General features: G+C 31.0%; 2 protein-coding genes across 5 annotated transcripts; both read left to right on the top strand.

Annotated features, from left to right (window-relative positions):
• Positions 1–4,774: 4,774 nt before the first annotated feature.
• On the top strand, positions 4,775–6,823 carry LOC25500732 (uncharacterized). 4 transcript variants are annotated; one of them, XM_039828597.1, is made up of 7 exons: positions 4,775–4,888; positions 5,206–5,381; positions 5,672–5,939; positions 6,039–6,126; positions 6,230–6,354; positions 6,479–6,569; positions 6,669–6,823. In XM_039828597.1, exons 2-7 carry the CDS (start codon positions 5,214–5,216, stop codon positions 6,697–6,699), a joined length of 771 nt encoding a protein of 256 aa, XP_039684531.1. In that variant the 5' UTR covers positions 4,775–4,888; positions 5,206–5,213; the 3' UTR covers positions 6,700–6,823. The 4 variants fall into 4 exon arrangements, 3 of the variants coding, with proteins under 3 accessions (XP_039684531.1, XP_039684532.1, XP_039684533.1); XM_039828598.1 differs by having other exon boundaries at positions 4,817–4,953; XM_039828599.1 differs by having other exon boundaries at positions 4,849–4,991.
• Positions 6,824–13,188: 6,365 nt separating this feature from the next.
• On the top strand, positions 13,189–14,000 carry LOC25500731 (probable monogalactosyldiacylglycerol synthase, chloroplastic). The gene is made up of 2 exons (XM_024772204.2): positions 13,189–13,310; positions 13,557–14,000. The coding sequence occupies exons 1-2, from the start codon at positions 13,263–13,265 to the stop codon at positions 13,791–13,793; spliced, it is 285 nt and encodes a 94-aa protein (XP_024627972.1). The 5' UTR covers positions 13,189–13,262; the 3' UTR covers positions 13,794–14,000.

The following is a 14,000-nucleotide window of genomic DNA, read 5'->3' as shown; positions in this document are numbered from 1 at the left end:
ACTCACAAAGACTTTCATTTGATGTGTTTTCTAACCCCACGAATCTATCCCAAAAAGGCAGCAACACTTTCCCAACGACCCTCAACCTTTAGTATCTAAATATGTTTGGTTCAATTTTTAGAAGGGGAAGGGATGGGAGCAAAACCCTTGTAGACTCGTTTAATTAAAATATTTCCCTTTCTTTCCCCTCCTTTCCCCTCCCCTTCCCTCCTATCTGTTGAACCAAACGGACCCTAAAAGTTCCCTCTATTGATTTCCATGAGATTCGTCAAGCTTACTCAACAAAAGGGTCAAGGAGTTCTTAAATAGTGTTTCAGATCCTATCAAAATCGTGTCATGATTTCCAAAATCGTGCTACGATTTTACGTTAGTACACAGTATAGTACTGAACGTTATCTAAAACCGTGCCACGATTTTATCTTCTCGGACCATGATTTTCGTCGAAGAAAACTGTTTTAAAAGCAAAATTGTACCACGACTTTGCTAAAACACAAAGATCAAATTTTAAGTCAAATGCAACACATATTAACTACAACGCCAATTTTTCTTAGTAAGAGTGAAAAAATCAAAAAGTAATTATATATAAGGACGGAGGGAGTACATTATAATAACTCCCTTGTTTTGCTATGGGAGATCGGAGCCAACACCAACAGATGAAGGCAAATGAGTTGCAAATTTCTAAATATGATGATGATTCATTTGGCCTAATATTGAAAATTATCATAGAAAAATCAATTTTAGCATAAAATGTGACAATGCATGTGGGTTACAAGCAAGCTCTTATTAATTAATATGGTATAAAACAAATTCATAATATAACTTGTGTCAACTTGAAAAATTAAAATGTAACCAAAAAACGTGAAAAAATAAATGTCTATCTCCTCTCCTATGTCCAATATAAAACAAAATTTGATATTTTTAAATTATGTATCCTTATGGTAGGTTAACTACATTTTTTGGTGATGTGGTTACAAATATGATCCATATTCGAGACAGCAATATAGCAAATGGTTATTATTATTATTATTATTTTGAGGGGAGCAAATGGTTTATTATTCCTAACCCAATATTTAATTCACCCAATCTGTCATTTTCTTGGACAAACTTGAGCAAATTATTAGTATAGAAAAAGCCCTTTTTAGATGTAGGTTCTTGGATGATAATTATCCTCATCATGCACATGATATGTCAAGAATCTTGCGATTTTAAATCTCCCAAATAAATATTTTATTTTGTATTTGTTACAAAGAACAGCATTGGCACCATATTATAGAAGTGAAAGACCAAAATAATGTAGATTACTATCCTTGTGGCAAGATGAGTGGTAGTGTAGCTTCTAAGGATTTTAGAGAAGATCAGAAAGATGAAAGATCAATATTTCCCATATGGGATTGTGGTAGTCCATTATATGACTCATGTGAATTGGTCACACTTTCTCATATAATTGAGAGACAAATGAGGGAGTGGCCACATCTTGGTGGATCAAAACAAATCATCACAAAGTTCTCTAATCTTGATGAAGTGATGATTTCAAATGGAAATGGCAAAGGTTCTTCCAAGTGGATCAATTTAAGTGAATTTTTTGAGAAGATCAAGTGGAAAGGGAAGGTAAATGGAAAGAAGCACAAGAAAATAGAAATTGGGCTTTTTAGCTTTTATAGTCGATTTGTTTGTGGAGGAAATAGAGTACTCACATGATCATAATAAGGTGGTGAGAATTTGTGTTTTTACTCTTCATTCTTAATGTATTGCATCATTGAACTTTTATCTTTTGAAATTGTTTGAAAAATAAATCTAATTTTGTTCTTAGTTTTTTTTTTAAGCAAATTATGTTCTTAGTTATTCTCTTTTGCAATTGTGATATATATAGAGCTTGTAAGATGACATGCTTAGATATTTTCAGTCCTCAAGTCAAGAGGGAAAGAGGGTCTTCCTAAATCTTACATGTTATTTCTTCTAGAAAAAAACTCAATATACAACAATGGATGAGTAAATCATTTAACATTTGAGAAATTGAGATTATTCTACCGTCCATTGGATACAAAGCACATAAAATCCATTTAGATGACCCACGTTAAGCTCAAATAATATTGTCTTTTATGATTATAGGACCCTCTCTCAAAAAAATATAATTATAGGACCCCATGTATTTTTCAATAATAGAGCATGAACGTCTCTTTCACACATTAAGGAGGAATGTATAAGAGAAGTCAAATAAAATTTGCAAATTGTTATCAAGATTTTTTTTTTTAACAAAGTAGAGCTACCAAAAAAGTTGTTTATTTTCAATTTTGGTGTATTTCCCATGTGTAAGTCTCTATAAGAATGATGAGTCACTATTTGAAGAATGTGCTGCAATGTGCCCTGTTCACCGATGCGGGGATGGTGGATGTCAAAAAGGTAAAAATGAATGGTATGGGAAATTTGGCAATGACAAGGACTGTGATAGGGACCATTGATAACGTAAGCACTTACATACGGGAGTGGTTATGGTGCATAAGGAAATCCTTATGCACCGTGTATAAATCCCAACATAATTGCTTTCTACACCCCCAAAGTGAGCCAAAACCATTTTTGTTCAAAATAAAAAAAATCTGATGGTTGTGATGTGTTTATGCACGGTGCATAAGGAAATAACTTATGCACCATAACTTTTGCCTTTACATGCACATTTACTCTACAGTCCTATTCATATTATCTGTTTCTATTTTACTTTGTGGTGACAACATTTTAGAGAAGTGTCCTTAAAAAAAAAAACATTTTAGAGAAGTGGGAAATTATGATAGAGTTAGGCTAAAAATTTAATATATAATCATGCATAGCTAGGGATGACAACAAAAGAAATGTACTACATATATCTATGAATAAAATCTATCACAGACACAATGTTGTATGTAGTTTAACAAGTATTCGTAGATAAAATAAATATATATACTTAAACTAATCAGAGTAATGATATCCGTACCCATTGGTAAATTTTTAAAATTACCAAAATATTTTATTACTTGAATATAAAACTTGTCCATGTGAAAGAAAGTCTAACTTAATTTTCTTATGTTTTATTTATTGATTGAGTAGGAATTTTGTTGTGTAAGTGAGAGTGCAATTTTTAATATTTTTATGTGCTGATACTCTTTTGTGTTGTCAAAAGAGGATAAATAAATTTGACTTAAATGTACTTTTGATCTCTTATTTTTTTTAAAATGAAGTTTTGATCCTCCTATTTTAAATGTTAACTTTTTGGTCCCTCAATTTTAATTTTTCTTGAGTTTTTGTTCCCCTACTCATTTTGAAGTAAATTTTGATGAAATGGCACTATCATTGATGATGTGGGAACACTTAGGTTGACAAAATTAAACTACATATCAAAGAGCAAATGCGTCAAATAATATTTCCAAAGACGATGATTATATGCCAATATTTAGAGGTGATAACGATTTTCACAAGTGTACGAAATTGTACAAGTTATAAAATTAAAACAGTAAGACCAAATGTCAAACTCAAAAATGGCGACATAATGTTGAATTGTATTTGCAGCTTAACTAAACAAAAGGTTACATTTTTTTGTTTATTGCAAAAGCAATTTTAAACAACTAGATTGGATTAAAATTAATAAGAACAAAAATGTCGGGGACGAGTAATACTTGAATTCTAACCTTAAAATATTAATTTGATGCTACATGATAAATGCATTACCCGCGTTGTTATCAAATTTCCAGAGTGTTTAATTATCATCTTTTAGTGATTAAACCTTTAACCTCAGCCTCTAATCTCTTGGTCAATTTAAAATAAAAATATAAGCTTTTGTATATGTTATGATAATTTTAAGGGTCCGGTCAATCTCTAGACTATGAAGAAAAGAATATTATTTCAAGCATTCACAAATTCCACTCTCTTTCAAATCATGAAATGTAAATTAATTTAAAAGCCAATTAATAAAAATCGAAAAGAAAAGATATTAGATAAAAAAATGCATTTGAATTCATCCAGATAAACATCAAATCACAAAACAAGGTTTTCATCCAATCTCAACTCATCCCTAAGTTGGAAGTTTATCTACTCATAATAGTTAACAAAAGATAAAAGAAAGTTAAAAATTACACATAAAATTGCAGTTTTTCTCTCACTAATCCCCGTAGCTCTTATCAGTGTTTTCTTTTTTCTTTAATTGTTGTCATTAATCCTCTTTTGTTGATTGTCCATTTATATAAGAACAAACCAAATGATGCTTACTTCTTAATAATTGGTAATTTATCATATATATGTCTTTGTACAAAATGATGAGATTCAAAATTGACAATTTTGCACCCTTACTCTCTCGGTAACGCTTCACTTTCGATGATCAACCTATTTGGCCGGTTAGAGAGAAATTGAAAGCAAATACTTTTTTTTTTAGAGCAATTGAAAGCAAATACTTAAGTGACTGAAATCTTGCAAAACGATAATTTATTTAAAACAACTCTAACTTCAACAATCCCCTTTAATTAATATAAGAAAGGAAGATCATGTGGAAAACCCACTTATGCCCTAAGCTCTTTTTCTGCCACGTCCTTCATTAATGGGTAAAAGTTGTCTAAATTTTTTTTTTTTTTTAACTAACTTACCATTAGTTTGGACCAATTGTGTAATGTAACTTTATTAGTTACCATTAGTTCAAACTTAACACTATATATCTAACTTTAATTGGTTACAACAACTGAACTTTATTGACAACTATTTGGTGGGAAAATATATCAATACACATTTTGTTCAAATCTCAAGTTGTCTAATTCCAATGAAATCAACTTACACTATTTACACATATCTGGTACTATATCCTTTGTTTATTACTAACATCATAATCTACTCTTCACATTTTACAACCATCCGTTCCCTCTCTCAAACACCGGTGAGAAACTGCTTTTCATTTTCACTTCTTCCCTCTTTATCATTCCTACCCTCTTTCATTTACTGGTAAACATCATTAACTAATGCTTTTAAACATCACAAAAGTAAGAAGATTTATGTTCTTCCATTTTTTCAGTCATAACTTATTGTTTCTTAAAAATCACATGGTTTCCAGATCTGTTTTTTCCAACTTGTGTTTATGTCCAAATCTCATTTATTATTTTCTTCCTTCAAGTTTTTGTTCACAATCTTCTCAACTCCTTAAAATTTAGCTAATCCTTTCCTTATGACTTTTTTTTTCCCTTTTTTTGAATGAAGTTCTGAAGATGGAAACACCTATTCATCAAGTCCTGAAAATGGAAAGACCTAAAGAGTTCATTGCTGCTATCACAGATCAAAAAGATTTGTGGAAGCTGTCAGTTCGAGTCAAAGATAAATGGACAGTAGTGAAGGATGGAAAAGAACATTTGGAATTGCTGATTGTTGATGCTAAGGTATGGGAGATAACATTTGAACATAATACCCTACTGCTATTTTCTGGTCACTGATTGGTTTTACTTTTGTTTATGAAAACAATTTTTTTTTTTACTTATTAACTTTAAGCTTTTTTTTTTTACCTTATTAGGGTAATGATAAAATACTTACCTCAATACCCTACTGATTTTGGTTTCAGCTCTTTGGTTTATTTTTGGTTTCAGTTGCTTGTTTGTTTTTTTATTTTTTTAAAACTTTGTTTTTTATTTTTTTGTTACTTATTCACTTTAAGCTTATTTTACCATATTAGGGCCATGATATTCAAGTACTCATTCCAACTGCATACAAATCTGTTTATGACAAAACACTTGAAGTTAATTCTACATATACCTTAACTAACTTTCATGTGGTCAAGAATGATGTGTTGTTTAAAGTTTCTGATCATAAGTACAAGTTAATATGGACTGGTGGAACAACTGCTGTTGATGTCAACCTCAATGACATCTCTAATACGCACATCAAGTATAAGCCTTTTGCTGAAATAGTTTCCAGCAAATGGCGACCTGACCTATTAGTTAGTAAGTTCACTCACCAAAGTTATATTCATGTCTCACATTTTTTTTGCCTTTTTGTGTTTCCTTACGTAACTTTGATTTGTCTTTTTTTTTTTTTTGTAGATGTCATTGGAGTTGTTCAGGACATGGGTTACTGTCAACTAAATGAAGGGAAAAAGCTTCAAGTCAATTTCACTATGAAAGATATAAGGTTTAGTTACACTTTAGTTATCATATTGCAATACTTATTACCTTATAATTTTTTCCTTAGAGTTTTCAACCAACTTAAATTCCTTTCGTGTTATGATTCTTTGTGATATTGTTCTGAACTGTACTCTGTGGGAGGAGTATGCTCCGAAGTTTGTTCAATATAACAGTGATAGGAAAGAGGCTGGTCTAGTCATTGTTCTACTGAAGTATTGCAAAATCAAGGAAGAAGGTTTCAATAGTTTACTGGATTTTTCGTGTTTCTTTAATTAACTACCTTTTTACTAACATTATTTTTAGTATTATATGTTTATTCAAATATGATTCATGTGTTTTTTCCATTATCATAAACTCAGGACGCTACCCACTGAGTGTTTCGAACACTTACTCCTTCACTAAATTGTTTATCAATGATGACATGCCTGAGATCAACATGTTCAGGGAAAGGTTGGTTACCCTTAATCAATCATGTGTTTTTCTTTTGTATTCTGTCTATAATCGTTGTCGTAACTGACTAGCATATGGTTATATACCTATTTTCAATAGTTTGCCTAAAGATGACCAGACTATGTCTTAGAGGATGGAGAGCATTTTGCTTGACCAATCGGATATATCCAAATAGCATACTTGAGTTTAAGTGCGACTCTATCATGGCTAAAAACATTGTTTCCGTCTCCAAATTTTCTAGACGTTATTAAAATTTCAATAATACTACTATATGTAATATTATTATTATTCTCATTTTTCAATTCCATGTACTTTATTAGAGGTTTTTAATTGTAACTTTAAACTATATATATATATATATATATATATATATATATATATATATATATATATATATTTATCGAGTGTATCTTAGCTTATATATAAATTATTACTAATTTTGTTAGCTGATAGCTTTGAAAAAATATATTCACCAATAGATAATATTCAAGTATTTAATGCATAATTAATGAATATTCAAATTATCATTATCAAAGGCAATTATACATAAATTCTATATATCAACCCGTGCGTTAGCACGGGTATTCTTACTAGTAAACTAAAAAAAAAATAGATTAAAAACTTAATTAAAAAGACTCTAAATATAGTGATTGATGAGGAATCATTTCAAGGTGAGGAACATTTTCAATATATCTTGAATGGTTTGTACCTTACATCAAATAATGAAATGGCACTAAGAGAGAAGTGATTAACGTTATTAGATATGAGTCTCATTATTGCAACTTGCTACAATAAAGTTGTGGTTAAGTTGACTAAACGTGAAACATGTATTTCTAAAACTTTTTTCCCAATTAGAAGACAACCACCACTAAACACAACTACTCATATTATGTGTCGTGTCTCTATCCCGGATCACTTTGTTCAAGTATTTTTTAAAGACGTGTGTCCAATTAATAGGTCCATGTACGGAGTGGAAACTACACAACAAAGATGAATCTGATGTAGCTTCTAAAAATTTATCTTAAGTTTTGATGATGTCTCAGGGTTTAGGATGGTTTTAGATTATATTGTTTTGTCCCACTAAGTTTAGAACTTATTCTCACTTTGCATAAAACTTTTGAGCATGCATAACAATCTTTGGTAATAATCATTTTTCAAAAGTCATGTAGTGGTAATCATGTTTTGGTGTTAACTTGAGCGCCGTGGTCTTGGTAAACTCCTTTTTCAATAGTAGTTTTTTTATCGGAAACCTTTGGATTTTTTCCAAGCATTTTTGTACATTTTAAACTCTTTTAAAAAACACTTTTTCACTACTCAAATCGACTGAAAATGGCACAACCGACAATTTGAATCAATTAAGACAAGTCAGAGAGTTTGTTGGCACATTTTGAATTAATTCGAACTGTTGCAGAAGGATCACCCAATGGATTCAATCTTCATAGAGTTCATGTGGAATCGACTCAATCTTCATATGTTTCCCATGATCCTTTTTTAGTCTCTAAACCAATTCGGCATTTGTTCCAATCGATTTAGACAGTATATTTTCACTAAAAGTATGATTTCTAAGATTAGAGGGACAAATGTAGGCTGTGTATTGGTTTGAATCTTTCGAAGAATTTAAGGTGCTCAAAGTTCCAAAGGCTACAAGAAGTAATCAAAGGAATCTATGCAGGAGAAGGAATCTTGATGAAGATTTCCAAATGACTTGATAGAATAGAAGATTTGAAGGGTTGAAGTATCAAATTTGTGGATCTCAGATTTGGATCAAGTTATAGGTAATCTTGATACACATAGTTTAGGACCTTGGTAATCTTTTAGGTTAAAGAGTGACATAATTCGTTAATTGCTTGTAATCAAACGTTGTAGCACACTGTGCAAACATTCAATCATAGTGGAAGACCGTGGATTTTTCTACAAAGAGTGGATATACTAGCAAGGACGATTGGGGGAACCACTACAACTTGTTTATTATGGGATTCAAATTTAACATAAAAAATACAAATATTTTATTCAATCCAAAAAAAAAATATTAAATTTGATTGGATCAAATAATATTTTTTGTGAAAACCGGCCCAATCCATCTAACTCGCAAACAACCCATCGAGATCGAGATGTATCTATAAATTGCTTTGGAAGACTTATGGAGTGACAAAAAATGTGAGTGAATGGTAGCTACATGATTACATGTATTTTAGAGAATAAAGCATGGTTGTGCGTGTTAAGTACTAAGAGCAACTTTAGCGCTATGTTCCACAGTGTTCTTAAAATTCAAAAACATGTTCTTAATTTTTACTCCATTGGAGGAGAGGGACATGGTAAGCCAGGTTGGAGAACAGTTCCTTGAGGAGAACATGTTCTAGCAGGTTTTGTGTCAGGAAAAGTAGAAGAGGGAGAGAGAAAATAAAAGGGAAAAAAATAACAAAATGGAACAGATTGCCACTAAAGCTTTTTGAGAGAAAATAAAGGGAAAAATAACAAAATGAAATATGTGAGGTTTATCGTGGGACTCTAAAAAGTAATATAAGAATATAAATATGGTTTTTGCATTGGAGTAAAAATAATTGATAATTCTTAAATCTTATGTGTCATCCATGAGTTTACAAAAAAATGATTGAAGAATAAAATTTTGGTTCTAGAATTGTAGATGCTCTAAGTAGTATAGGAGAGACAAGAGAAAAAGAAAAGTTTTCAATTGAACGAAAAATGAAAACGGAGAGAAGAAGGTGTAAGAGAGAGGTAGAATTATTTGATCCAATTAAATGTAATTATTGTGGATTGAATAAAATATTTGTACTTTTTATGTTAAATTTGAATCCAACAATAAATAACTTGGTTCGAGTTAAATCAATCAATTGTTTAAACACTTGAATCAACCAATTTTAGATTGAATAAAAATTGTCTTAAATAGTTGTTCAAAGTTGTCTTTATAATTTTGTCAAAAACAATCTTATTTCTATCACAATGACTCACTTTAAAAGTCTATTTTCTATTTACTAACAAGTAAAACTAAAAAGAATTAAAAATAGTAAATATTTTCTTAAAATAAAGGGACGCTAAGGTTTGCAATTTATTTAAAACAATGTTAAAAAGAAAAACAATATTGACTTTAGGTAATCATCATACCCCATCCTCGTTTTGTTTTCTCCTACCATTCATGGTGGTTAAATCATTTACTTTGCCTGAGAATATTTTTGTAACAGGGCAGCTTTCTTTGTTTTTTGAGCTTGTTTTGGCTCCCCATTTTTGTTATTACTTGTAATTGACTCTTTTAGTTGAAGCTTTGACACTTCTTATGCTGAAATCTCCAGACTTTCATTGATTTAATCAATTTTAGTTTCTTAAAAAAAACCTCAGGAAAAAAAAAAAGTTAATCATCATATTCTAGGGCATTCGAAATATGTATTGATCTTATTAAACCTTAGTTTGCATATAAGTATTGATGAATTTCTACATAAAAATTATTTATTTAGTAATTAACCAAGCTTTTTGCTGAGCTGGAAAAGAAATAAAAGGACGAAAGTGCCCCATCTTTTTCAAACTGACATGCAGGTGTGGCTATTTATGTTTTGTACCTGTTTCTCTAAAGGGTCCAAAAATTAGAGTTACCAATAATCCTGAAAAAGCTCAAACAGACAAAAGGGAAAATGAAACTTCCCAAATGCATTAACACTTTGGTTGCTAAGTCATGAGATGATGCATCAATGCATCATGCATATAGGTTTGTACAAAACACTTGTTACCAATGGTTGTACTTAACTCACATTTTAAATTAGTACTATTTGTCATTTTCGTCAACAAACAAATATATGAGTCAAGATCATAACCATTTACATTACTTTTCTATACATTAATCAAACCATTTTTTTGACACAATACTTTAATACACATAACTCAATTTTGAAGAAAAAATTAGGTCATCCCATTAATTATATTGTGACATGGGTTGCAAATACTTTTAGAAGTCAAAGCCAAAATAAAATGCAAAGAGGTTTGGTGTTTTATATATAGGAAGCTCCGTCCATACCAATCAAAGGATGAATATAAGAAAATTGAGATGAAAAAAACCAACATGAATGGAAAAGAATTTGAAAATGATGAACAAGAAGCATTGAAGGGCAAAGTTGATGAGAAAGAAGAAGAAAAAGCTAGGGCAATGTGGGATTGTGGTAGCCCTTTATATGATTCATATGAACTGGTCTCTCTTGATTATCACATCAACCGGAATCTAATGGCATTTCCATCTCTCCATGGATCAAAACGCATAATCACAAGATGTATGCATGATTCTCATGATATGGTCCATATAGAGAAAGCAAAAGAGTCTTTTTGGGTCACAAGCTTTAGGACATTTTTTATGAAGATGATGAAGAGAAAGGATAATGGTGACGAAAAACTAAAGAAGAACAAGGAAATGAGAAGAGGTATGGCTAGGTCTATAGTAGATTTTCTTTCTTGTGAAGGAAATAAAAAATTACATGAATAGAATGGGAAATGTGAGGATAATTATCCAACATTTCTTTTCATTCTTGAATGCATTGTAATAATACATGATCTCCATAATACCTATAAGAACTTTGTTATTGATTAATAATCTTTAAAGTTTAGTGTGATAAACTGAAATCATTCCTAGATTGAAATTTGTAAATTGTAATTCCCAAGAAAATGGGCTGTTTTGTTATAAAATTTGGGCTGTCATGTGCACCGGATCCACGGAAAGATGGGCCTGCCCAAATAATGGAGAAATTTGTTGTTTCCAGTTCAGTTTTTGCTTGAAAACACATGGAAATTAGAATTACACATTTAACCTCAACGATAGCTAACTACTATTCGTCTTTCTTCATTTTCTTTATTTTCAAACGGTAGTTAGCTACCGTTGGATTTAAATGTGTAATTCTAATTTCCATGTGTTTTCAAGCAAAAACTGAAGTGGAATGATCAATAATGGAAGAATTTGAAGGAAATTTCGCTTTAAGGTTGCTAATTTTTCATAAGTTTCTCAGAGCAGTACTTAAATGTCGTTCGCTTATCCAGCAGTAGTTAAGTGTTGTTCGATAATTTTTAGAACCATTCAACCACTTTTTAAATCGGTTTAACCAATTTAAAAAGTCTCTCGAACGGAAGTTAACTACCGTTGAAGGTATTTTGACATTTTTAGGGCGGCAAAGAGAAAAAAACGAAAGCCTAAAGAGTAATTTTCGAATCTGAATGTGGTATTTGATCCACCTACTTGGATGAATATGTTAGAGCTGGTTTACTTCTTTTTTTTATGGTTGCTCAATAGACACCTAAAAATTGCTCACTTGATTAAAAATGTCGAGTTAAGACTCACTCAAATTTTATACACAACAAAAAACCGATTTAAAGTTACGATCAAGAGCGAAATTGATGTGCCTGTTGAATTACTTTCCTCTCTCTTTTTTTTTACTGATGCGGTCAATATCTTTCAATATACTCCAGAAATTGGAGACGTTATTGATATAGTGTATATCAATTTACAACATATCGAACTCCAAACACCTACTTATTCACCTTAAAGATGAATTTCTAATCAATAGAATACTTGATAAAAAACAAATTATGTAGTCAATCAACAATAATACTCATATTATTAAAAAGTTCTATCAAAGTAAATTGAATAATTGAATTTTAAAATTTAAATTGGGACCTCTCACACCAAAATAATGAAATGCTACAAGCAATTTTTACGAAAGAAAAAGGTGCAAACTCTAATACATGTATCATTGATTTATTTTTTTACTGTAAAACAGTAATTAAAAAATTAAAAATACAAAAAAAAAAAAGGTAAGGTCATGAACTAAGACTTAAAAGAAAAGAAACCAAGTAGATAATTAAGAGAGTAATTCAAAGTAAGAAAATGGAGTAGACAATTGGGATCCCAGAATAATTAAAGATGTGAAAATGAGAGTTATAGTTTTTAATTTATAATTGATGAGCGGCAAGATTAGCTCTAAATTGATTAATTGCTCCTAGCAAACTTTCTAGGGTGAGAATTATGGGCATGTGTCTACTGTCTCTAGGGGTGGGCAAAAATATCCAAAAACTGAACCGAACTGAACCAAACTAAAATTAACTGAACCATTACATTGGTTATTGAACCGAACCGTTTTTTAAAAAAAGTTCATCAACTGTACCGATGGCTTCTTCTTCACTACTTCTTTTGCCTCTGGTTCGTAACCTTTCTCTTCTCTTTTTCATTTTCATCATTTTTTCACAAGCACCGCTTTTTTTTTCTTTTTCAAATGTTTGGATTGTTGTGTAAATTTTTACAGCTTTCATGCATATGCAGTACCGTTTTATTATTGTGTTGCGATGTGTGGAATTTAGGGTACTTTTGATTGATTTTTCTTTCAAAAAATAGGGTACTTTTGATTTCATTGACTAATTGAATTATTCTTCACAAATTTACTCGAATACTTACCTAAAATAGCTTATGAATATGATGTATAATTTGATTTTGGTTCGGTTAATATGGTTACCTAAAATAGCTTAATTTTGGTTCTGGTTCGGTTCGGTTAATAGGCAAGAAAACGGTTAACCGAACCATAATTTTGGTTCAGTTCGGTTAGTTCCAAACCTTAAACGGTTTGGTTCGGTTATTCCTCATTATGACAGCTGTTGATGGATTCTTTTTTCTTCCTTCTGTAGGCAGGCCCAGGGACAATTGCAGAGGCCATGATTCGAGGCCTACCTATTATTTTAAATGATTACATTGCCGGGCAGGTAATGTGGTTCTTATTATTGCCATTTCTTGACCTTGTCATGAATTATTATTTGAAAAAAGTTAGCTTGCACTATTGTGGCTAATCGATGAAAGTAATTTCAGAGTTGTAACCTGACACCGAAAATACCCCTTATATGCCATGAATGGAAGCTTGATTTGGAATCTTTTCCAAAGTAGATTGGTCTGCATATACACCAAAGTGCTTGAATATGATTGTGAACTTACATCATTTCCTTTTATTTCAGGAAGCTGGCAATGTTTCCTATGTAGTTGAAAATGGATGTGGAAAGTACTCTAAATTGCCTAAGGAGATAGCGAAAATTGTTGCGGACTGGTTTGGTCCGAAGGCCGATGAACTAAAAGAAATGTCCCAAAATGCATTAAAACTAGCAAGGCCTGATTCTGTGTTCAGAATTGTCCATGACATGCACGAGCTAGTTAAACAAAGAAGCTTATTGAGAGAGTATTCTTGTACAGCTTAATCACACTGAGGCTAATTTTTCAAAGGAGTGTTTTGTTCAAAATGTAAAAGGCAGCAAAGGTTTAGCTACTCATTTGAAATTAATAATAATAAAATTAATAATTTTGATGTTTAGCTACTCATTAGTAAAAATGAGGATATGTTTTCCCGCCAATTGGATATTGATGTTTAGCTACTCATTTGAAATTAATAATAATAAAATTAATAA

This window comes from Medicago truncatula, chromosome 8 (genome assembly GCF_003473485.1).
Source record: "Medicago truncatula cultivar Jemalong A17 chromosome 8, MtrunA17r5.0-ANR, whole genome shotgun sequence".
NCBI classification, from domain to species: domain Eukaryota; kingdom Viridiplantae; phylum Streptophyta; class Magnoliopsida; order Fabales; family Fabaceae; genus Medicago; species Medicago truncatula.
This window is presented reverse-complemented; position numbering and strand designations above follow the sequence as displayed.